The sequence below is a fragment of the Haematobia irritans genome, chromosome 1, assembly GCF_050003625.1.
Source record: "Haematobia irritans isolate KBUSLIRL chromosome 1, ASM5000362v1, whole genome shotgun sequence".
Lineage (NCBI taxonomy): Eukaryota > Metazoa > Arthropoda > Insecta > Diptera > Muscidae > Haematobia > Haematobia irritans.
The window spans coordinates 180,372,093-180,397,703 of NC_134397.1; the positions used below are offsets into that span (position 1 = coordinate 180,372,093).

Here is a 25,611-nt window from a genome sequence, read left to right on the forward strand (position 1 = left end):
AAAATTTTGTCACTATTGTATTTATATGGAATGTTTTGTCAAAATTTAATTTCTATAAAAAAATTATTCGAAATATTATTACTATAGAAAATTTTTTTCCTATAGAAAATTAAGTCAACATTTATTTCTATAGAAAATAAAAAATAAAACAAGTATATACAGCAGTATGTTCGTCCGGGCCAAATCATAAATACCCACCACCATGAATCAAATATACTAATTTCCTTAGAAAATTTCATGGGGGTTTGATGACAGATCAGTTTAACCAGTTCGCATCCCGAAAATAAATGCAAAGATTTTACCTATCAGATTCCGGATTTATAAGAACTATTTTTGTTTGAGTTTTAAAGGAATCATAAACATATCCTGTAAATGTGCAAGAAAATTAAGAAAAAATACCTTGATTTGAAATCTAAAATCTATAGTACACCAACTGTTTTATGATTACGAGAAGTAATATCTGGCAAATTTACATTTATGGTAAATGCACCTTCTGTATCCTCAATATCTGAAATCGGTCTATATGGAGGCCTTACTAGCGTTGCAACAACGAATTTTTATTTTGGACCAAATTTTTCCAAAATTCGTACCAGGGGACCAGTTTTCTAATTTAAATTAAAATAATTTAAAAGTTACAATTTTTCTAAAATTTTTCTTCGAAAGAAAATTTTTTCAAAATTTTATTTCTATATAAAATGTTGACCTCATTCTATCTCTATCGAAAATTTTGTCCATGTTTTATTTCTATAGAAAACTTGGTCCAAATTTTATTTCAATAGATTTCATTTTAGCCAAAATTTCAATTTGGCCAAAATTTAATTTCTATAGAAAATGTAGCCAAAGTTTAATTCTATTGAAAATTTAGCCAAAATTTAATTTCTGTAAAAAATTTAGCCAAAATTTTATTTCTATTACATATTTAACAGAAATTTGTACAAAATTTTTGCATAATATTGTATCCCAAAATTTTTTAAGAAGCTTATTTCTATACAAAATTTTGTTAAAATTTTATTTCTATGAAAAATTTGTTAAAATTTTATTTCTATGAAAATTTTGTTAAAATTTTATTTCTATAGAAATTTTTGTCCAAATGTTATTTCTGCAGAAAAATTCCATTTGGTGTGACCATCGGACCAACTTCAATAATTTTTGGGGTCTATTTTGATCAATCGGACTAATGGGGCTAAGCCAAAAACATGGAAGGATACGTACAGTATTCAGCACATCTATTGTAGTTCTAGAATATAGACTCCAAAACGGAGGGCCGGTTTATAAGGGGACTATATCAAAAACTGGACCGATACACAATATATTCGGCACACCTCTTAATGGTCCTAGAATACCTCCAGATTTCAAATTTCAGGTAAATTTGATAAAAACTACGGATTGTAGAAGTCCAAGAAGTAAACTCGTAACATCGGTCTAAAAGGGGGCTATATCAAAACTTCGTCCGATAGTGACCATCTTCGGCACGCCTTGTAATGGTCCTATAATACCTCCAGATTTCCAACTTCAGACAAATTGGATAAAAACTACGGATTCTAGAAGCTCAAGAAATAAAATCGGGAGTTCTGTCTATATGGGAGCTATATTAAAACATGGTCCGATAATCACCATTTTCAGCACTCCTCCTTATAGCCCTAGAATACCTCTAGGTTTCCAATTTCTGGCAAATTGGATAAAAACTACGGTTTTTGTAAGCCCAAGACCCCAAATCGGGCGATCGGTTGATATGGGAGCTATATCAAAACCTGGACCGATCTAGCTCATCTTCGACATGACAAACTTATTATACCCCTGTCACCATTCTATGGTGTTGGGTATAAAAATATTTTTATGTAGAATATTTTGTCAAAAATTTATTTCTATAGAAAATTTAGCCAAAATTTTGCTTCTATAGAAAATTGTGCAAAATTTTATTTACACAAAAAATTTTCCAAAATTTCTATTAATAATTTTTTCAAATTTTTTTCTATAGAAAATTGTGCCAAAATTTTGTTACTTTCTATAGAAAATTTTGTCAAAATTTGTTTAATATAGTCTTTTTATAGAAAATTTGGTAAAAATTTATTTATATAGAAAATTTTCTCAAACATTTATTTATATAGAGAATTTAGTTCAAATTTTGTTTCTATAGAAAATTTTGCAAACTTTTATTTACTACACAAAAATTTTTCCAAAATTTCTATTTATATTTTTTTTCAAAATTTTATTTCTATAAAACAATTTGTCAAAATTTTATTTATGTAGCAAATTTTCTCAAATTTTTTTCTTACTGATACTCACTGCTAAGTCGAAAACAGGTAAAAGTGACTCAAAGTTTGCTATATAAAAAATTATGAATGTTTCCCAAATATTGCACGAGATTTTGTAGAAGTCTGATTTCAGATTTTATCAAAATGTTGATCTAAATACAAAGTTGTGCAGAGTATGTTACAATCGGCCCGCCCGACTTTAGACTTTCTTTGCATTTTTATTTTTTGCTATAATTGTGTTACGTCCCATAACGTTAGATTTAAATTTTAGGTACAGAGATTTTCTAGAAGTATATACAATTTTGTCTAAATCGATTCAGATTCAAATTCATGCATATGGGAATATAACCCTTTATAATAATTTTCGTCCACAAATACATATACTGTCGGTATCTTCTCATATTATGATGGGTACTTATATCATTATTTTATTTATTAAACATTGCCCTAAATTTGAAATAAAGAGTTTAATTGGTATAAATGCGAAATTAAGACCTTTCTTGCACACATAAATAAATACGATACTTTATATCGATCCATATATATACCCCATATATATCCCCTCAATAGAACTACAAATTAGTGGTACTAAAATGAGATTTAGTTATATTACCCGGAGTCGACTCCGGAGTCGGAGTCGAGCTGATGAAAAATGCTGGAGTCGGAGTCGGAGTCGAGCAAAATTGGCTCGACTCCACAGCCCTGGTAACAACCATGCAAAAATTGGTCCAAATCGGTCCAAATCGGTCCATAATTATATATAGGCCCTATAAAAACCGATCCCAAGATTTGGCTTGAGGGCCCTATAAGAGAAGCAAATTTCATCCGATTCGGTTGAAATTTGGTACGTGGTGTTGGTATATGGTCTCTAACAATCATGCAAAAATTGGTTCACATCGGTCCATAATTATATATAGCCCCCATATAAACCGATCCCCCGATTTGGCTTTCGGAGCCTCTAAGAGAAGCAAATTTCATCCGATCCGGCTGAAATTTGGTACATTGTGTTAGTATGTGGTCTCTAACAACCATGCAAAAATTGGTCCATATCGGTCCTTAATTATATATAGCCCCCGTATAAACCGATCCCCAGATTTGGCTTGTGGAGCCTCTAAGAGAAGCATATTTCATCCGATCCGGCTGAAATTTGGTACATGGTGTTAGTATATGGTCTCTAATAATCATGCAAAAATTGGTCAATATCGGTTCATAATTATATATAGCCCCCATATAAACCGATCCCCAGATTTGACCTCTTGAACGAGCAAAATTCATTCATTGGTACTAGAGGTTAGAGGTGTGCATGTGACACGAAATTGTTGTGACTCATGAAAATTGTCTTGATTCGTGCGTGAGTCACGCTCATGACAACAGCGTGAGTGTGCGTGAGCGTGAGTCACGAAAATAATATCTTCGTGAGTGTGCGTGAGTAACGAATTACACTCACGAAAATATTCCTGCTCACCAACATAAAACACTTAAGAGTTAAATTCAATTACAATTTTAGTGACACCTGGGATGTTAAGAGTTTAATAACACTCTCGACTTTAATAATGATCATGTTTTCTGACACTTCGGTAAGGTAAATTAATCATAAAATTATTCGTGAGTCACGGTATTTTTCGTGAGTCACGGTATTCTTTGTGAGTCACGGTATTCTTTGTGAGTCAACGTTTTCGTGCGTGAGTGTTCGTGAGTACAAATTTTCTTTCGTGAGTGTGCGTGAACGTGAGTCCTACCAAAAACTATCGTGCGTGAGTGTTCATGAGTATGATTTTTCAGTCGTGAGTGTGCGTGAGTAATTTATTACACGAAATTGTCGTGACTCACGAAAATTTTCGTGATTCACGCTGAGTCACGCTGATGGTAACGGCGTGATTGTGCGTGAGCGTGATTAACCAAACAAATGTCGTGCGTGAGTCACGAAAATAGTATCTTCGTGAGCGTGCGTGAGTAACGAATTTCGAAAAAAACACGCTCACGAAAATAATCCCGCTTACGAACATAAAATGGTTATGAATTCAATTCATATATAATTTTAGTGACATCCTAAGTGTTAAGTTTTATAACGCTCTCAATTTTAATCATACTCATATTTTCAGTCAGGTTCTATAGGTAAATTACTTATAAAATTATGCGTGAGTCACGACATTTTTCGTGGGTCACGATATTTTTCGTGAGTCACATTTAAAAGATTTTTTTGCGTGATCGTGCGTGAGTGTGCGTGGATAAGATTTCTTCGTCGTGAATGTGCGTGAGCGTGAGTAAAATATTATTCACGTGCACAGCTCTAATTGGTACATTGCGCTAGTGTATGGCCGATAACAACCATGCCAAAATTGGTTCGTACTATACCCAAAGAAATTTGTTAGTAGTCCTTGCAGAAAATAACTACGAAAACAGCAAAAAGTCTACTGAACAAGGGAATACACTAAATAGGGAATAAAAAAGGAATAGAAAAAAATAAACCCGATTTACTTAAAACATGTTTAAAAATCTAGATTTTTCTCAAATTAATGCTAACAAGAAACAAAACATTTGCTGATAGCATTTAGGAGCTTTAAATTGTTGATCGCTAGACCATGTATGGCAAAAAAATAACACCAGACACCGACTATAGGTTTTTTTTTGCAGTGTAGGGAAATATAATAAGAATATCACAATGTTGCCTAGTGGTCTAGAAAATCTTTCATATCAATTGAATTTTTTTGTTTGTTTTGTTCTTCTATTTTCTTTTTGTCCCTAAAAGAAATTAACTTAGCTAATGGCTCTGTTTCGTCTAACCAAGAAGAGCAGTCACAATTGAATGAAAAAAAAAAATTGTGCCACAAAAACAAATTTTCCTTCTTTATTGCCAAGATAAGATTACACCTTTCGAAGGGTAGATGCAATTTTCATGTTTATGCATTAGTAGTAAAAAACAACACATTGGCAGAGAAAATTTCTGTAAACCATTGGAGTTTGTATCTTGAAAGCCGGAAATGAAATAAAATTAAGATTCATGCGTAATAATGACTTTAAAGGAAGTATGAACACATTTAACGAATCCTCGCTTGTAGCAGCTCTTAACCTTGGTTCAATTGGAATACAGATAGTATATACTAAGTAATAGGTGGCTAACGCAAATCAAATTAATGTAAGTAAGCACGGAATAAAGAAAATGTATATAAAGGGTGATTCTTTTGAGGTTAGGATTTTCATGCATTAGTATTTGACAGATCACGTGGGATTTCAGACATGGTGTCAAAGAGAAAGATGCTCAGTATGCTTTGACATTTCATCATGAATAGACTTACTAACGAGCCACAACGTCGAATTTTCAGTGAATGGGCCCTAGAAAAGTTGGCAGAAAATCCGCTTTTTTATCGACAAATTTTGTTCAGCGATGAGGCTCATTTCTGGTTGAATGGCTACGTAAATAAGCAAAATTGCCGCATTTGGAGTGAAGAGCAACCAGAAGCCGTTCAAGAACTGCCCATGCATCCCGAAAAATGCACTGTTTGGTGTGGTTTGTACGCTGGTGGAATCATTGGACCGTATTTTTTCAAAGATGCTGTTGGACGCAACGTTACGGTGAATGGCGATCGCTATCGTTCGATGCTAACAAACTTTTTGTTGCCAAAAATGGAAGAACTGAACTTGGTTGACATGTGGTTTCAACAAGATGGCGCTACATGCCACACAGCTCGCGATTCTATGGCCATTTTGAGGGAAAACTTCGGAGAACAATTCATCTCAAGAAATGGACCGGTAAGTTGGCCACCAAGATCATGCGATTTGACGCCTTTAGACTATTTTTTGTGGGGCTACGTCAAGTCTAAAGTCTACAGAAATAAGCCAGCAACTATTCCAGCTTTGGAAGACAACATTTCCGAAGAAATTCGGGCTATTCCGGCCGAAATGCTCGAAAAAGTTGCCCAAAATTGGACTTTCCGAATGGACCACCTAAGACGCAGCCGCGGTCAACATTTAAATGAAATTATCTTCAAAAAGTAAATGTCATGGACCAATCTAACGTTTCAAATAAAGAACCGATGAGATTTTGCAAATTTTATGCGTTTTTTTTTTAAAAAAAGTTATCAAGCTCTTAACAAATCACCCTTTATATAGCCCCCAAAACATTTGACGGATGTGATATGGTATCGAAAATTTAGATCTATAAAGTGGTGCAGGGTATAATATAGTCGGCCCCGCCCGAATTCAGACTTTCCTTACTTGTATTTTTTTTTTGAGCATTGAGCCAAAAATGTGTCGCTACAATAACAACTGATTTCAAAATGGAAAGAAATTTCTCAACAAAGCACGTATTTTGATAATAAAATTCAATAATTTGCAAGCGTTGTTTCTTTTGTAAGACGATTCATGGTTAAATTATAGGCCAAACTGAGGCTGTAGGCCAAAAAATCACCCTTTATATTAAATCCCACCAAAAAAATTTGGAAGTTCTTCCAAAGGCACAACTTTAAAAGCACTTCCAGAAGATGCACTCCCAATGATGTTCTTTATTTTAACTACCCAGGAAGTTCTTTTAATTAAATTTTTTATAACTTGGTTTTTTCATACTTTTAATGGATAATTTAATTTAATTCTTTTTTTTGTTTCAAATTGGTTAAAAACAGAGTAAGAATTCGTAAAATGGCAAAAATCATTTAAATTTTGTCGAAAAAAGTGCTAAATCCAATCTGAAAAAATTGTGAATTTTTGAAAAAATTTGAGGTCAAACGTTTCCGACAAGCGTTAGAATCCATTAAAATTTATAAAAAATTATAAAAATTATTTATTTGACAAAATATCACAGAATTTTTTAATTTACATCCAAAACATTGAATTCGGATCACACCTAAAGAGTGATGCAAATTCAGTGCAACGGCTGTTGAAATGGAGGACTGCCGTCCTATGACAAGCCCATGTTAAATTCGTCGCTTCTGCGTCAATTTTGCACCACTTCCGCATCCAAAGAGAACATTTTCAATACTTTTTGGCGACGCTTTTTTTGCTGGGATGTAATGACTTATGAAAAACATCCACATTTTAATGATGTGAAATAGCTACTGTAAATCAAGCAAATCAGGACAGGCTTTTTATATAAAATAATTATTTTGCTGATATCTCCTAAACAATGCGTCCTAAAATGTAACTTTGTATAGTGCTAAAGATATTCATAAAAATTCTAATTTATTTATGTTTTTTTTTTTTCAATATAAGAAATTTTCTCCCACAAGAAGAAAAATTAAAATTTTTCGAGAATTTGTGGACAACTATTTTCTTATTTATTATCATATCGGCGTTTTTACAACAATTTAATTTCCTGCATTTTTCTTTTCTGGTGGATTCACAATTTACGAATGTAGATGTTTGGGATTTGTACATACATACGGCTAATTGGAATGGAAAATAAAATGCATATCCTTTATTTTCAATAATTAATTTTATTATGTATTTGTTCAAAATAATTGTATATTTCTTATGAAGTTTTGAGGATGCATCATCTGAATTCTTGCTAAAATCACATGAAATTTTATATAGTAAACAAATTTTCGCTACCTTTGATCACACAGAGTAAATGTGTATACCTGCTGATTTGCATTGGTTGCTCATATATACAAGAATCCCTTCCCTTTTGCAATCTCATCGTAAAATAGTATAGAAATGTACCGCGGATTTATTTTATATGACGGAGAGTTATAAAATTTTCATTTTCGCTGGTAGCACAAGCGATTGAAAGAGAATTTTTCTGGTTTTCCCTGGGGTTTTCCAAAAGAATTATGAATACTTTTGAGTGTCGTGTAATCAGGTAACATTATTCCATTATCCTTTAGCCTTCGACACTCACAGGCAACACATAAATAAAAATCCCTAGAATGATCGTATACCTGCGATTAGTTAAGTTCGTCGAAGTAATCACACCCAATAAACCAAAAGTCCTTAAGATTATGTTTTTGCTTTATTTGGATGCTGCTGTAAAATTTAATCTGCACACTTACACACACACACACTAACTAGAGGACTAATGTGTCCTCTTTTGGAGTGTCAGTTTTTAGTCTATGAGTTTTCATCTGGATTTTCCCAGTTGTTCAATCGTTCACTAAAATTTTTCTGCCTATCCAGGTGAGAGAGAGATTCTAAAGCAACATTTGCTTAGTCTCAATTTCTAAGGTTTGTTAAACCAAAAGCCTTTGATTAATCAAATCTCTATAGACAATTTTATAGGTAATATAGCGTAGTTGACCACAATTTCATGCGATTAAAAAAAACCAAAAAAATTGTTATTTCCTTTTCGCAAATCTAGATGAGATTAAAAAAAAACGCCAAAGACATCTACTGTACTAGATCGAAAAAAGTCGGATATTTTCATCAGATGCATTTACGTGCTATTTATTAAGAGCAGAGGGTGAAGAAACTGCTCAAACCGATTAAAACACACCAATGGTTCATATAGAGTGATGTGTGAAAATTTGGATTTATATCAGATTTTTTTTTTTAGTTTAAGATTACATTTAAAGACAAAAGAATAAAACCAATTCCATTGAAAATAATTATATTTTTTGAATATTTTAAGAAATCGAATAAAAAAATATTAAAAATATTTAAGATAATATACAAGATTAATAACCAAGTATATAGGGTCAAAAGTTTTGGCCAGGTCGAATATTTCTTTGAAGATATTTCCTTGCAATGGATTATTATAAATAGTACATATGACGACTTTTGCAAGGTGTGAATTCGGTCTAGAGAGAAGCCTATACAAAAAAAAAAAAAAAAAATATTACCAAAATATTTCCAATTAAAAAGTTGATGGAAGTTGAAAATGTTTTCAATTAATAATTTAATAGATACAATTAACTTTTTAATCAAGAAACATCGAGTTTATTAAGTCAATTATGGAAAAATTTTAAAATAATTAATTAAAAAATTTATTGATACAATTAACTTTTTATTCATCATTTTTTTAATTCAAAATTTATTTCAAATAATCAATTGTTAAACAAACTAAATATATATATATATAAAAAATAATTATATTTTTTGAATATTTTAAGAAATCGAATAAAAAAATATTAAAAATATTTAAGATAATATACAAGATTAATAACCAAGTATATAGGGTCAAAAGTTTTGGCCAGGTCGAATATTTCTTTGAAGATATTTCCTTGCAATGGATTATTATAAATAGTACATATGACGACTTTTGCAAGGTGTGAATTCGGTCTAGAGAGAAGCCTATACAAAAAAAAAAAAAAATATTACCAAAATATTTCCAATTAAAAAGTTGATGGAAGTTGAAAATGTTTTCAATTAATAATTTAATAGATACAATTAACTTTTTAATCAAGAAACATCGAGTTTATTAAGTCAATTATGGAAAAATTTTAAAATAATTAATTAAAAAATTTATTGATACAATTAACTTTTTATTCATCATTTTTTTAATTCAAAATTTATTTCAAATAATCAATTGTTAAACAAACTAAAAACACTAAGTCAATTCAGAAAGTAAATGAAAATAGTTACCTTTTTTATACCCTACGCCACACTGTGGAACAGGGTATTATAAGTTAGTGCATATGTTTGTAACGCCCAGAAGGAGACGAGATAGACACATGGTGTCTTTGGCAATAATGCTCAGGGTGGGTCCCTGAGTCGATATAACCATGTCCGTCTGTCTGTGAACACATTTTTGTGATCAAAGTCTAGGTCGCAATTTAAGTCCAATCGCCTTCAAATTTAGCAGATGTTCCTAATTTGGGTCAGAATAGAACCCTATTGATTTTGGAAGAAATCGGTCCAGATTTAGATATAGCTCCCATATATATCTTTCGCCCGATATGCCCTAATATGGACCCAGCAGCCAAAGTTTTATACCGATTTTGTACAAACATAACACTTAGTCGTATAGTCAAGTGTGCAAAATTTGATTGAAATCGGTTCAGATTTAGATATAGCTCCCATATATATCTTTCGCCCGATATGGACTTATATGGCCCCAGAAGCCAGATTTTTGGTCGAATTTGGTTGCAATTTTGCACCCGAAGTACAATTAGTAGTATAGTCAAGTGTGCAAAATTTGATTGAAATCGGTTCAGATTTAGATATAGCTCCCATATATATCTTTCGCCCGATATCGATTAATATGGTCCTAAAAGCCAGAGTTTTGGCCCAATTTGGTTGAAATTTTGCACAGGGAGTAGATTTAGCATTGTAGCTGTGCGTGCCAAATTTGATTGAAATCGGTTCAGATGTGGATATAGCTTCCATATATATTTTTCGCCTGATATGGACTTATATGGGCCCAGAAGCCAGAGTTTTGGCCCAATTTGGTTGAAATTTTGCACTAGGAGTACAATTAGTAATATAGTCATATGTCCCAAATTTCATTGAAATCGGTTCAGATTTAGATATAGCTCCCATATATATGTTTTTCTGATTTCGACAAAAATGGTCAAAATACCAACATTTTCCTTGTTAAATCGCCACTGCTTAGTCGAAAAGTTGTAAAAATGACTCTAATTTTCCTAAACTTCTAATACATATATATCGAGCGATAAATCATAAATAAACTTTTGCGAAGTTTCCTTAAAATTGCTTAAGATTTAAATGTTTCCCATATTTTTATACCCACCACCATAGAATGGTGACGGGGGTATAATAAGTTTGTCATTCCGTTTGTAACACATCGAAATATCGATTTCTGACTATATAGAGTATATATATTCTTGATCAGGGAGAAATTCTAAGACGATATGACCATGTCCGTCTGTCCGTCTGGCTGTCTGTTCTAATCACGCTACAGTCTTCAATAATGAAGCAATCGTCCTGAAATTTTGCACAAACTCGTCTTTTGTCTGCAGGCAGGTCAAGTTCGAAGATGGGCTATATCGGTAAAGGTTTTGATATAGTCCCCATATAAACCGACCTCCCGATTTGGGGTCTTGGGCTTATAGAAATCGTAGTTTTTATCCAATTTGCCTGAAATTGGAAATCTAGAGGTATTTTCGGACCATAAAGAGGTGTGCTAAAAATGGTGAGTATCGGTCCATGTTTTGGTATAGCCCCCATATAGATCGACCCCCCGATTTTACTTCTTGGGCTTATAGAAACCGTAGTTTTTATCCAATTTGCCTGAAATTGGAAATCTAGAGGTATTTTAGGACCATAAAGAGGTGTGCCGAAAATGGTGAGTATCGGTCCATGTTTTGGTATAGCCCCCATATAGACCGATATCCCGATTTTACTTCTTGGGCTTATAGAAACCGTAGTTTTTATCCAATTTGCCTGAAACTGGAAATCTAGAGGTATTTTCGGGCCATAAAGAGGTGTGCCGAAAACGGTGAGTATCGGTCCGTAGTTTAGTATAGCCCCCATAAGAACGATTTCCCGATTTAACTCCTTAGGTTTCTAGAAACCGTAGTTTTTATCCGATTTGCCTGAAATTGTAAATATTCTGGTATTTAAGGCTCACAAAAACGTGTATCGGATTTAGATTTTATCTGTCCAGTTGGTAATGCCTCCATATAGACCGATTTCACATCTTTAGAGTTAGAAAGCGCACTGATCATGAAAATTGCTTGAAACTCAATGTAAAATTTCCAGATTTTATTTCTCGGATGAAAATCTACAGATTTAAGATTTCAAGTCAATACGTTATTTTATAATTTTCTTGCACACTTACAAGAGATGTTAATGATTCCTCTAAAACTCGAACAAAAATGGTTCTTATAAATCCAGAATCTGATATAAAATCTTTAAATTTATCTTCGTGAATTGTGCTGGTTGAACTGCTCTGCTTGATCTGTCCTCAAACCCTCTGAAATTTCAAAGGAAACGCTAATATTTGATTCATGGTGGTGGGTGTTTAAGATTCGGCCCGGCCGAACTTACTGCTGTATATACTTGTTTTAGCTCAAACGGTGAGCATACCCCTCAATAAATCCACAATACCTCAAAATTGTAATACCCGTCTTTTACTTTCTAATCTTCCCTGTTGCTCGACTTGGTGTTATAATTTCTCATACACTGGGATATTATTCCATCTACTGACCTTCCACAATTCTCCTAGGGCCTTGGTATCTCAAAGTGTTATACAGTCCACACACTACTCCAGGAATTGGTGTCCACTTCGCTCTCACTCCAAACAGTCACCGTCACCAATCCCCCTATAATCCCAACTTTAAACAATATTCTTGATAAGGGGGAAATTCTAAGACGATATAACCACTAGAGTGACCGCAACTTATATGGGGCAAAAAAAAAATGTCGGAATCTTGTTCGCCTTAACCCCACAAAACGAATCCCCTTTCCAGTTATTGGGATAGCCAAAAGTTGAGCCCGATTAAACGACGTTAACACGTGCCGCTCGTCGCTCAAAATTTGAAAAAAAAAACGAATTTTTTGGCTTGTCCGAAACGTTTGAATTAAAATATTTTGAAAAATTCGCAATATTTCTTGAATAGATTTTGAATTCTTTTCGATAAAATTTCAATAATTTGTACCATTTTATTAAAGCTTTCTCTGTTTTTAATATTTTTGAAACAAAAAAATTAAATTTACCCATTAAAGATAAGAAACAAAGCGAGTTATAAATAAAGGGTGATTTGTTAAGAGCTTGATAACTTTTTTTAAAAAAAAACGCATAAAATTTGCAAAATCTCATCGGTTCTTTATTTGAAACGTTAGATTGGTCCATGACATTTACTTTTTGAAGCTAATTTCATCTAAATGTTGACCGCGGCTGCGTCTTAGGTGGTCCATTCGGAAAGTCCAATTTTGGGCAACTTTTTCGAGCATTTCGGCCGGAATAGCCCGAATTTCTTCGGAAATGTTGTCTTCCAAAGCTGGAATAGTTGCTGGCTTATTTCTGTAGACTTTAGACTTGACGTAGCCCCACAAAAATAGTCTAAAGGCGTCAAATCGCATGATCTTGGTGGCCAACTTACCGGTCCATTTCTTGAGATGAATTGTTCTCCGAAGTTTTCCCTCAAAATGGCCATAGAATCGCGAGCTGTGTGGCATGTAGCGCCATCTTGTTGAAACCACATGTCAACCAAGTTCAGTTCTTCCATTTTTGGCAACAAAAAGTTTGTTAGCATCGAACGATAGCGATCGCCATTCACCGTAACGTTGCGTCCAACAGCATCTTTGAAAAAATACGGTCCAATGATTCCACCAGCGTACAAACCACACCAAACAGTGCATTTTTCGGGATGCATGGGCAGTTCTTGAACGGCTTCTGGTTGCTCTTCACTCCAAATGCGGCAATTTTGCTTATTTACGTAGCCATTCAACCAGAAATGAGCCTCATCGCTGAACAAAATTTGTCGATAAAAAAGCGGATTTTCTGCCAACTTTTCTAGGGCCCATTCACTGAAAATTCGACGTTGTGGCAGATCGTTCGGCTTCAGTTCTTGCACGAGCTGTATTTTATACGGTTTTACACCAAGATCTTTGCGTAAAATCTTCCATGTGGTCGAATAACACAAACCCAATTGCTGCGAACGGCGACGAATCGACATTTCACGGTCTTCAGCAACACTCTCAGAAACAGACGCAATATTCTCTTCTGTACGCACTGTACGCATTCGTGTGGTTGGTTTAATGTCCAATAAAGTAAACTGAGTGCGAAACTTGGTCACAATCGCATTAATTGTTTGCTCACTTGGTCGATTATGTAGACCATAAATCGGACGTAAAGCGCGAAACACATTTCGAACCGAACACTGATTTTGGTAATAAAATTCAATGATTTGCAAGCGTTGCTCGTTAGTAAGTCTATTCATGATGAAATGTCAAAGCATACTGAGCATCTTTCTCTTTGACACCATGTCTGAAATCCCACGTGATCTGTCAAATACTAATGCATGAAAATCCTAACCTCAAAAGAATCACCCTTTAATTGAATTAAAAGAACCTCATGTGTGGTTGAAATTAAAAACATCTTTGGGAGTACATCTTTTAGAAGTGCTTTTAAAGTTGTGCCTTTGAAAGAGCTTCCAAATTTGTTTGCTGGACAGGTCCGTCTGTCTGTCTGTTGTAATCACGATACAGTCTTCAATAATGATGCTATAGTGCTGAAATTTTGCACAAACTCGTCTTTTGTATGCAGGCAGGTCGAGTTCGAAGATGGGCTATATCGGTCCAAGTTTTTATATAGTCCACATATAAACCGACCTCCCGATTTGGGGTCTTGTGTTTATAGAAACCGTAGTTTTTATCCAATTTGCCTGAAGGTATTTTAGAGCCATAAAGATGTGTGCCGAAAATGGTGATTACCGGTCCATGGTTTGGTATAGCCCCCATATAGACCGATCTACCGATTTTACTTCATGGGCTTCTAGAATCCGTAGTTTTTATCCAATTTGCCCAAAATTGTAAATCAAAAGGTATTTTGACCACCACATAGATGGCGTCGCTAGTATTAAATACATATTATTTTTATACAGTACCAACCTTCAAATGATTCGTGTCAAAATTTGACGTCTGTAAGTCAATTAGTTTGTGAGATAGAGCGTCTTTTGTGAAGCAAGTTTTGTTATTGTGAAAAAAATGAAAAAAAGGAATTTCGTGTTTTGATAAAATACTGTTTTCTGAAGGGAAAAAATACGGTGGAAGCAAAAACTTGGCTTGATAATGAGTTTCCGGACTCTGCCACAGGGAAATCAACAATAATTGATTGGTATGCAAAATTCAAGCGTGGTGAAATGAGCACGGAGGACGGTGAACGCCCGAAGGAGGTGGTTACCGACGAAAACATCAAAAAAATCCATAAAATGATTTTGAAGGACCGTAAAATGAAGTTGATCGAGATAGCAGAGGCCTTAAAGATATCAAAGGCACGTGTTGGTCATATCATTCATCAATATTTCGATATGCGGAAGCTCTGTGCAAAATGGGTGCCGCGCGAGCTCACATTTGTCCAAAAACAACAACGTGTTGATGATTCTGAGCGATGTTTGCAGCTGTTAACTCGTAATACACCCGAGTTTTCCCTCGATATGTGACAATGGATGAAACATGGCTCCATCACTACACTCCTGAATCCAAACGACAGTCGGCTGAGTGGACAGCGACCGGTGAACCGTCTCCGAAGCGTGGATAGTCTCAAAAGTCCGCTGGCAAAGTAATGGCCTCTGTTTTTTGGGATGCGCATGGAAAATTTCTATCGATTATCTTGAGAAGGGAAAAACCATCAACAGTGACTATTATATGGCGTTATTGGAGCGTTTGAAGGTCGAAATCGACAACGCACCGTGCCACAAATCATTGAGAACGATGGCAAAAATTCATGAATTGGGCTTCGAATTGCTTCTCCACCCACCGTATTCTCCAGATCTGGCCCCAGACCTCAAAAAGGTGCTCGCAGGGAAAAAGTTTGGCTGCAATGAAGAGGTGATCGCCGAAACGGAGGCCTATTTTGAGGCAAAACCGAAGGAGTACTACCAAAATGGTATCAAATAATTAGAAGGTCGTTACAATCGTTGTATCGCTCTTGAAGGGAACTATGTTGAATAATAAAAAACGAATTTTGACAAAAAAATATGTTTTTCTTTGTTAGACCAGGGACTTATCAGCCAATCTGTTAATGGGGGTAAAAATCTACAGATTTTAGATCAAGGAGTTATTGAATAATTTTCATGCACACTTACACGAGATGATTATGATTCCTCAAAACTCAAACGAAAAGTGTTCTTAAAAATCCAGAATCTGATCTAGTCTTCATAGGTAGAATTTTTAGATGTATCTTCGGGAAGCGTGCTGGTTGAACTGATCTGCTTGGGAGAATATTTTTCATAAAACCCCCTGACACTATATATATGATATCCAGTAACCCGCTACGACGAAGAATGTTCTAAGGAAACTATTATACGAGGGCAGTTCGGAAACTTCTTAGCCTAGAACAAAAAGCGCGGTATAAACAGAAAAGAGTTAAGTGTTTTGGAAACTTCCATTTCTGTTATGAACACATGTTAAATTTTGTTTCGATCTGGCAACTCCTTCATATAGAAACAGGTGTTCAAAAAAGACGCATCCGCAATTTTTTTACATTGGAAAAATTAGAAATGCGTGCTGTCATTAAATATTTACATAAAAAAGGTTTATCGGGACAAGAAATTCATAATGATATGGTGAAAGTGCTCCTTCATATGCAACAGTAAAAAATTGGGTTGCTGAATTTAAACGTGGACGTACAAGCATTGAAGATGAACCACGTAGTGGACGTCCAAAAACACCAACAGCAACAGAAATTGTAGCCAAAGTGCATGATATACCATATAAATGATCGACGAATAAAAGTGCGTGAAATTGCATATAATCGAGTCCATTTAATTTTGCATGAAGAAACACAGATGAAAAAGCTTTCTGCAAGATGGGTGCCGCATTTGTTAACAGTCGATAAAAAACGCATGCACGAATGAACATTTCTCAAGCTTGTTTGGATCGTTTTAAGCGAAATAAAATGGATTTTAAGCATCGTTTCATAACTGTTGATGAGACATGGATCCACCACAATACTCCAGAGACAAAAGAACAATCCAAACAATGGACTGAAGCTGGAGGAAGTGCCCCAAAGAAGGCAAAAAGAATTCAATCGGCTGGTAAGGTTATGACTACGGTGTTTTGGGACTTCAAAAGTATTTTTTTGATTGGCTATCTGCAAAAGGGTAAAACAATTAACTCAGCGTTTTATTGCAACCTCTTGGATCAATTAAATATACAAATTCGAGAAAAACGTCCTGGCTTACAACACAAAAAAATAATTTTCATCAAGACAACGCACCAGCGCACAAGAGTGTTTTAACAATGGCTAAAATCAACGAATTAAAGTAAGAGTTGCTTGACCACCCACCTTATTCTCCTGATTTAGCTCCCAGTGACTTTTACTTGTTCCCAAATCTAAAAAAATCCTTGCTGACAAGCGTTTTACCTCAAATGAAGTTGCAATTACAGTTGTAAACCACTATTTTGAAGACCTTGAGGAAAACTATTTTAATCAAGGGATAGGATTGCTAGAAAAGCGTTGGACTAAGTGTATTTAAGTTTCAGGAGATTATATTGAAAAATAAAAATATTTTTGAAAAACTAACTATTCTCTTTCATTAATAGGCTAAGAAGTTTCCGAACCGCCCTCGTACATTTCGTATTAGTCCTTTATAGTTTGGTTATACAGTACTAAAAGAAATTACCCTTAAATTTGTTTCAATGTATGGTAATCAAATTTATTATATGTGGAAATGGATCAATTCTACTACTCCTATAACTACTTTAGATATAATTACATTTAATACTATATAAGGTACATGCATAACATATTTGTTTTTTTTTTTAGAAAATTATCTCTATAATATAATTTATAATTATATTAGCTTAACATCAACTTAAAACTAAATGCAAATATAAGTTTAATATTTAAAAAAAAGATGCTTTCAAAGACGTATTCACAAGCAAAGTGATGGTGATTAACGTCAATTAAAGTGACGATTACTTAAATTTATGATATCGATAATAAAATATAATAAAATGTACAAATATATTATAAAGCAATTTAATGATGGCCATTGTTGCTATGAGGATTCTGGAAGTTATAGTAGACCGTTGATGAGGCACTCATGTGAGAACGATTTATTTTCATTGCCTTGGCCGCCGGTTCACCCCAACTGACATTCAAAGAGGGGGTGGGAGTAACATTTGGTGGAGCATTAGACCATTGACCATGTTGCGTATTTCTAGACCAGGCCTGGGCAGACATTTCCAAATCTTGTTTAATGGATTGCAAAACCATATCAAGATTATAGGACGAAGTGGAATTGGTGGAATATGAGGAGGATGTGTTCAATGAAGAGGATGAAGAATTCTGACTACTAGTTGGTGAATTTTCCGATAAATGATCAAGGATTTCATTAAGGTCCGGTGTAAAGGAGGGCTGGGGTTGTATTACAGATGGTTGCATTATTTTACTATGGGCAATAGGTGTTGCCATCTCCTTGGCTTTAACAATTGACTGCGTTTTACTATTGACCGCGTTGGCGGGAAAGGCTTTACTGTATGTTCGTTTTTCAGCCTGTTGTAGATTGGGATCCTGTGAATAGGACATCAAACGTTGTACAATGCCTTTGTGTTCATTTTGTTCAGTCATGGGTTGGGTGGCTTTTGCCGTTTGCTTAGTTTCCTGGGGTCCCTGTATATCCTTCTTGTATTTCATACGACGATTTTGAAACCAAATTTTTACTTGTCTCTCACACAACGATAGTCTCTGGGCAATTTCGATACGTCGAGTGCGATACAAGTACATGTTACGTTTGAATTCACTTTCCAACTGTACCAATTGGGAACTGGTAAAAGCTGTACGTGAACGTTTCAATTTTGTACGTGGTGGTTCTGATTGTGGAATGCTCTCATCGGAGGATACCCTTTGCATTTCCACATCTGTCGATAGGCTATTGTTACAAGGAGCATATGTCTGATCCATAGGTGTGGGATAGATTTGTGGATTATGTTGATACATCATCTGAAACCCAAAAAAATTTCAATTAATTGATATCCTTTTTATGAGACAATTTTTTTTTTAATAATTCCAACTTACATTATTGTATCCAACCATGGGCGCTGCTTGATAGACTCCTGTAACTTTCGATGTTTGATGCATGGGATAGTAATGCATTACTGACGACATGTCTTTTTATAATCTATTTAAAATTATTAGAGACTTCCTTTATATTTTGCTCCCTCTTCTCTATGTTAACTCTGGGAATGTTAAGCTGTGACTGTCTATTTTCCAAGAGATTTCAAGGCATTTATATACAACCAACCAACTATGGACCAATTAGCTACCTGTCTTCTGTTTTGGTGAGTTATTATTTGCAAAATTTGCCTAAACTCGCGTTCACTGTCATAAATCCTTTTTGGTGACGTTCTGTCCATGCCATGGCCATTTAACCATCAAAGTAATGCAAGCATTTCTTCCACATTTACAGGTAGTTTCTTCAGCTAATGTCATTGTTTTTGGCCGAAGAATATTTTTGTTTTCCTATAGAATTGAATTTTTAAAAATATTAATTTCAACGAAATTTTAAATGTTATTGGGATAGCTGCAATTAGTTTCTATTCCATTTGTTAAGAGTTTTCTTTGTTGATAATGCAAGAGATTTTTTTATCGATGATAGTCAAATCTTTCCTATCCATATTGGAAATCGAATGACCACAGATGGTATTCAAGATATTGATAGAATACTAGAATTATGAATAGATATTGAGGTTATTATCTGCTAATGCAAAGTTGGCTTACGACTATTATGCGCAGATATTGATGATGATTTGAGTTTTTTTCCTAATATTGGTAAAAAAGTGAAAGGTATAAAAAAATCAGATTCAAAGGTACAAAAAAACATCAGATTCAATCACGAAATTATTTGATCCAATTATTTTTTTTAATCAACCACGAAAATGATAAGTATCAATCACGGTTTTAATTGGGCATAAAAAATACTTGATTAAAAAATTTCAATTAAATTTTAATTGGTTCGAATAAACATTTAATTGATTATTAATTAATTATATTTAATTAATTATACGAAAAGATGGTGAACAGTGGTGGTGAAAAATTGTGCAATTTGGGAAGAATAATTGTCGTGTGTAATTTTCATAAGAAATTAACAGGTTGGCTGATAAGTCCCCGGTCTAACAAAGAAAAACACATTTTTTTTGTCAAAATTCGTTTTTATTATTCAACATGGTTCCCTTCAAGAGAGATACAACGATTATAACGACCTTCCAATTTTTTGATACCATTTTGGTAGTACTCCTTCGGTTTTGCCTCAAAATAGGCCTCAGTTTCGGCGATCACATCTTCATTGCAGCCAATTTTTTCCATGCGAACATCCTTTTGAGGTCTGAGAACAAGAAAAAGTCGCTGGGGACCAGATCTGGAGAATACGGTGGGTGGGGAAGCAATTCGAAGCCCAATTCATGAATTTTTGCCATCGTTCTCAATGACTTGTGGCACGGTGCGTTGTCTTGGTGGAACAACACTTTTTTCTTCTTCATATGGGGCCGTTTTGCCGCGATTTCGACCTTCAAACGCTCCAATAACGCCATATAATAGTCACTGTTGATGGTTTTTCCCTTCTCAAGATAATCGATAAACATTATTCCATGGGCATCCCAAAAAACAGAGGCCATTACTTTGCCAGCGGACTTTTGAGTCTTTCACGCTTCGGAGACGGTTCACCGGTCACTGTCCACTCAGCCGACTGTCGATTGGACTCAGGAGTGTAGTGATGGAGCCATGCTTCATCCATTGTCACATATCGACGGAAAAACTCGGGTGTATTACGAGTTTACAGCTGCAAACAACGCTCAGAATCATCAACACGTTGTTGTTTTTGGTCAAATGTGAGCTCGCGCGGCACCCATTTTGCACAGAGCTTCGCATATCTAAATATTGATGAATGATATGACCAACACGTTCCTTTGATATATTTAAGACCTCTGCTATCTCGATCAACTTCATTTTACGGTCATTCAAAATCATTTTGTGGATTTTTTGATGTTTTCGTCGGTAACCACCTCTTTCGGGCGTCCACTGCGTTCACCGTCCTCCGTGCTCATTTCACCACTCTTGAATTTTGCATATCAATCAATTATTGTTGATTTCCCTGGGGCAGAGTCCGGAATCTCATTATCAAGCCAAGTTTTTGCTTCCACCATATTTTGGCACAAGTAGTTGTTATTGATGTAGGTCGGATGGTATTGCAAATGGGCCATATCGGACCACTTTTACATATATCCCCCATATAAACCAACGCTCAGATTTGGCTTGCGGAGCCTCTTGGAGGAGCAAAATTCCGATCCGATCCGGTTGAAATTTGGTACATTGTGTTAGTATATGGTCTCTAACAACCATGCAAAAATTGGTCCACATCGGTCCATATTTATATATAGCCCTCTAAGAGAAGCAAATTTCATCCGATTCGGCTCAAATTTGATACATGGTGTTAGTATATGGTCTCTAATAACCATGCAAAAATTCGATATTCATTTGTATGCGGAAATTAAGAATTAAAAACATTTTTTTCGCCAATTTCATTTTTTTCTATTACACTTTTATTATACCGATCACCATTATTGTGGTAAAGAGTATAATAAGTTTGTGCATTTGTATGTAACGCCGAGTAGGTATAGTCATAGACCCTTCTTTTAGTATACCGATCGGCTTAGAATTAAATTCAGAGACGATTTAGCGACGTCCGTCTGTCTGTAGATGTATTTTTGTGTACAAAAGCTCGAAGTTTAAATCCGATCGTTTTCAAATTCGGCATTGGATCATTTTTCGGCTCAAAGACTATTCATATTGATGTTTGAAAAAAAACCGTTCAGATTTAGATATAGCTGCCATATATATTTATAACCGATGTGGTCATAAATGATGTATTTATCAACCGATCTTCTTCCAATTTCGTATAATCGAGTATTTTGTGAGTCTACACTGAAAAAAATATTGACCTAATATGGAAGATTATGCAACTTAAATTTTAGGACTTGAAATTTACGCAATGCTAAGGACAAAATTTTTTAAAATAATGATATTTTAATTAAAAGAAAGTTTAGAATCCTTGCTTCAAATTTTTTTTCATTAAATTTAGGACACAAATCTTGACATTTTGCGTCCCTCTGTTGAAGTAGTAGATCTTTGAAGTAAGGTAAATGTTCCTTAAAATAAAGAAAAACATTTTTAATTTAAAGAAATCATCTTTAACTCAACTGACATATTGAACTTTTAAATTAAAGATAAAATGCTTCAAATATAGGCTAAGACTTATTTTAAGGATTTGCATCTTTGGTTTAAAGTTTTTTTTAGCATTAAGAAAACAGGTTTTACTTTGAAGTACATGGCATAATTTGGATTTTGAAACTGGAATTTGTTTGTACAAGAATACCTTTATTAATATATCGCAAACAGAGAATAAAAAATCGATGAATGAGATCTGTATCCAATTTTAATTTTATCGATCTTAGATTTAAAGCCAGGGAGGTCCCCAAAAAATTTCTTCATTTTAATGAAGCCGCATCTTTGGCTCGGAATCAATCAATACCAAAATCCTTAAAGGAAGGTCAAAATCTTTGGATCCAAGTAAACTCTTTGTTGAGTGTAGTCAATTTTTGCAGAATATCAGTCAAACTGGTTCAGATTCAGATATAGCTCACATATATAGTTTTCGCCCGATTTACGCTCCTATGGCCCCAGAGGCCAATCTTTTGTTCCGATTTACGAATTTGATTGAAATCGGTACAGATTTAGATATATCACCCATATATATCTTTCACCCGATTTACACTCCTATGGCCCCAGAGGCCAAAGGTTTACTCCGAGTTACGTGAAATTTGGTACGGGGAGTAGAATTAACATTATATATGCGTACCAAATTTGGTTGAAATCGGTTCAGATTTAAATACAGCTCCCATATATATCTTTCGCCCGATTTACACTCCTATGGCCCCAGAGGCCAAAGGTTTACCCCGAGTTAGGCCAAAGTTTTACCCCGAGTTAATTACACAAGGAGTAGAACTAACATTATAAATATCCATACCGAATTTGGTTGAAATCGGTTCAGATTTAGATATAGCTCCCATATATATATCTTTCGCCCGATTTACACACCTATGGCCACAGAGGCCAAAGTTTTACCCCGAGTTACTTAAAATTTTGCACAGGGAGTAGAACTAACATTATAAATATGCATACCGAATATGGTTGAAATCGCTTCAGATTTAGATATAGCTCCCATATATATCTGTCGTCCGATTTACGGTCATATGACAACCGTAGATCAAAACGTTCCTGCTATGCATGTCAAAATTGGTTAAAATCGGTAAAAGGTATAACTCCTATATATATATCTGTTAAATATATATTCATATGATCACAGAGGCCAAAGTCTCATTTCGAAAATTTTGAAGTTTCGCACAGAGAGTGCAATTAATATTTTAGCATCGTGTGCCAAATTTAATCAAAATAGGATCAGCTTTAGACAAAGCCCCCATACATGGGTATGTTCTTCCGATTTTAGCAAATATGGCCAAAATGCCCACATGTTCCTTGTAAAATCATCACTGTTAAGTCAAAAACTGGCAAAAATGATTCAAATTTACCTACACGCAAAAAAATAATTCTTTCCTCCCAAACGAAATTTTAGACAAACAAAGTTCGTTTCTCATTTGCTTTTCGTTGAAAGGAAGTGTATTTGGAAGAAAAGTATATTTTTTTTTGTGATAAACGTTTATTCTTTTCCAGGATGTAAAAACAATTTCATAAAGACTAACTCAAAAAAATTTTTTTCTGGCTAATTGCATTTTCCCTCACATCTTTCCCACTTCCACGAAGTTTTTTAGTTCTTTGCACCTTTTTCTGTAACACAAACAATGTAGAAGAAATTATACGATTTTATAAATTTTTAATTTTTTTTTTACCTTTCGCCTGGACGGAGAATCGAACCGCGGACCATGCAATTTGTAAGCCAATACACTATCCACTGAGCCATGTAGCCGTTATTGTCATCAATAGACAATTACCCATATAACTAGGTTATATTTATATAGCATAGCTTGCGGCGCCCACGAGCCGATTAAACAAAGTTTATTTAACAGAAAAATACATTTAGTTGGGCACCGTGGAGCAGTGGTTGCTACGTCTGACTTGCATGCCAAGGGTCGTGGGTTCGATCCCTGCTTCGACCAAAGTTTTTTTTTTTACATATATTCCAGATATGATCGGAAGATTCCGAAAAAATTTTCAACATTACATTCTACTATATTAAATTTTTACTATGAACTGTAAAATGTGTCTTATTAAAGACCTAAATTTAGAAAAGAACAGTGTTTGACATAAACGAAATGGACTGTGTTGTTGGTTCAAAAATAACTTTTTTTACTGAAAAAATAAAAATTTTGTAACAAACGAATTTTTTTTGGTGATAAAAGAGTATACTTTTCGAAGCAATTCAAAAAACTCTAACAAAAGAAAAACGTTTTCAGTACACGTTTTCCAAACGTTTTTTTCTTTGCGTGTATACTCTAATTCGTATATATCGACATATAAATCATAAATGCAGTTCTTAGAACCGCGGGCCATACATTTTCTAAGCCAACACACTATCCACTGGGCTATGTAGCTGTTATTGACATCCACAGTCAAACAATTATATTTATATAGCATCGTTTTCGGCGCCCACGAGCCGATTAAACAAACTTTATTTGGCAGAAACATACATACATGCAATGGTTAGTACGTCCTCCTTGCATACCAAGAGTCGTGGGTTCGATCCCTGCTTCGACCGAACACTAAAAGATTTTTTTACATATATTCCAGATTTGTTCGGAAGATTTCGAAAAGACATTAACATTAACTTTTTAAACTTTTACTATGAAACTTTAAAATGTGTCTTATTAAAGACTTAAAATCAGAAAAGAACAGTGCTTGATATAAAAGAAATGGGCTCTGTTGTTGGTTCAAAACTAATTTCTTTTATTGAAAAAATAAAAATTTTGCAACAGACGATTACTGAAAATTGGATCGAAATTAGGATTGTATCCATAACCCTTTGTATGCAAAGCGGGCATGATAACCACAGCTCCCAGGTGGTTTCCGTAAATGTTGTACGTTCTTTAATAAGGAGTACGGTATTTTCTTTTAATCCCTCCTTGCATGAATATCCACTACTAAAAGAAAACAAGCAACATAAACTGTGAATCATCTCAATAGAAGACACCCACGGTTGCCTAAATTTTGTCCACATTTGGGAGGTGTCAAATTATGTGAGGTTAATTTTAATATGTTAATATAGCAATGTCTCCCGACAATTGTCCACTTTAGAGAGGTATCCGATTTGTCCAACCGGAGAGCCACCGTGGTGCAATGGTTAGCATGCCCGCCTTGCATACACAAGGTCGTGGGTTCGATTCCTGCTTCGACCGAACACCAAAAAGTTTTTCAGCGGTGGATTATCCCACCTCAGTAATGCTGGTGACATTTCTGAGAGTTTCAAAGATTCTCTATGTGGTTTCACTGCAATGTGGAACACCGTTCGGACTCGGCTATAAAAAGGAGGTCCCTTGTCATTGAGTTTAACATGGAATCGGGCGGCACTCAGTGATAAGAGAGAAGTTCACCAATGTGGTATCACAATGGACTGAATAGTTTATGTGAGCCTGATACATCGGGCTGCCACCTAACCTAACCTAAACGGAGTGCTCAACTTTGAGAGATTTCAGTATACTAGAATTTCATACAATTAATCTATTTGATGCAAAAATATCGCAAGAAAACAAAATACGTCTAGTCATAGCTCACGATGAATGAGAAAAAAAT

At 34.7% G+C, this 25,611-nt stretch overlaps 1 protein-coding gene across 1 annotated transcript in view; it reads right to left on the bottom strand.

Annotated features, from left to right (window-relative positions):
• Nucleotides 1-18,965, bottom strand: part of zen (zerknullt) — a 32,706-nt gene extending 13,741 nt beyond the window's left edge. Inside the window, exons 1-4 of the mRNA XM_075304283.1 lie at nt 18,832-18,965; nt 17,805-18,756; nt 12,339-12,409; nt 10,094-10,138 (exon numbers count right to left, since the gene is read on the bottom strand). Coding sequence (XP_075160398.1) covers nt 10,094-10,138; nt 12,339-12,409; nt 17,805-18,756; nt 18,832-18,921 — 1,158 coding nt within the window. The 5' untranslated portion in view covers nt 18,922-18,965. The remainder of the gene's footprint in view (nt 1-10,093; nt 10,139-12,338; nt 12,410-17,804; nt 18,757-18,831) is intronic.
• Nucleotides 18,966-25,611: the final 6,646 nt, after the last annotated feature.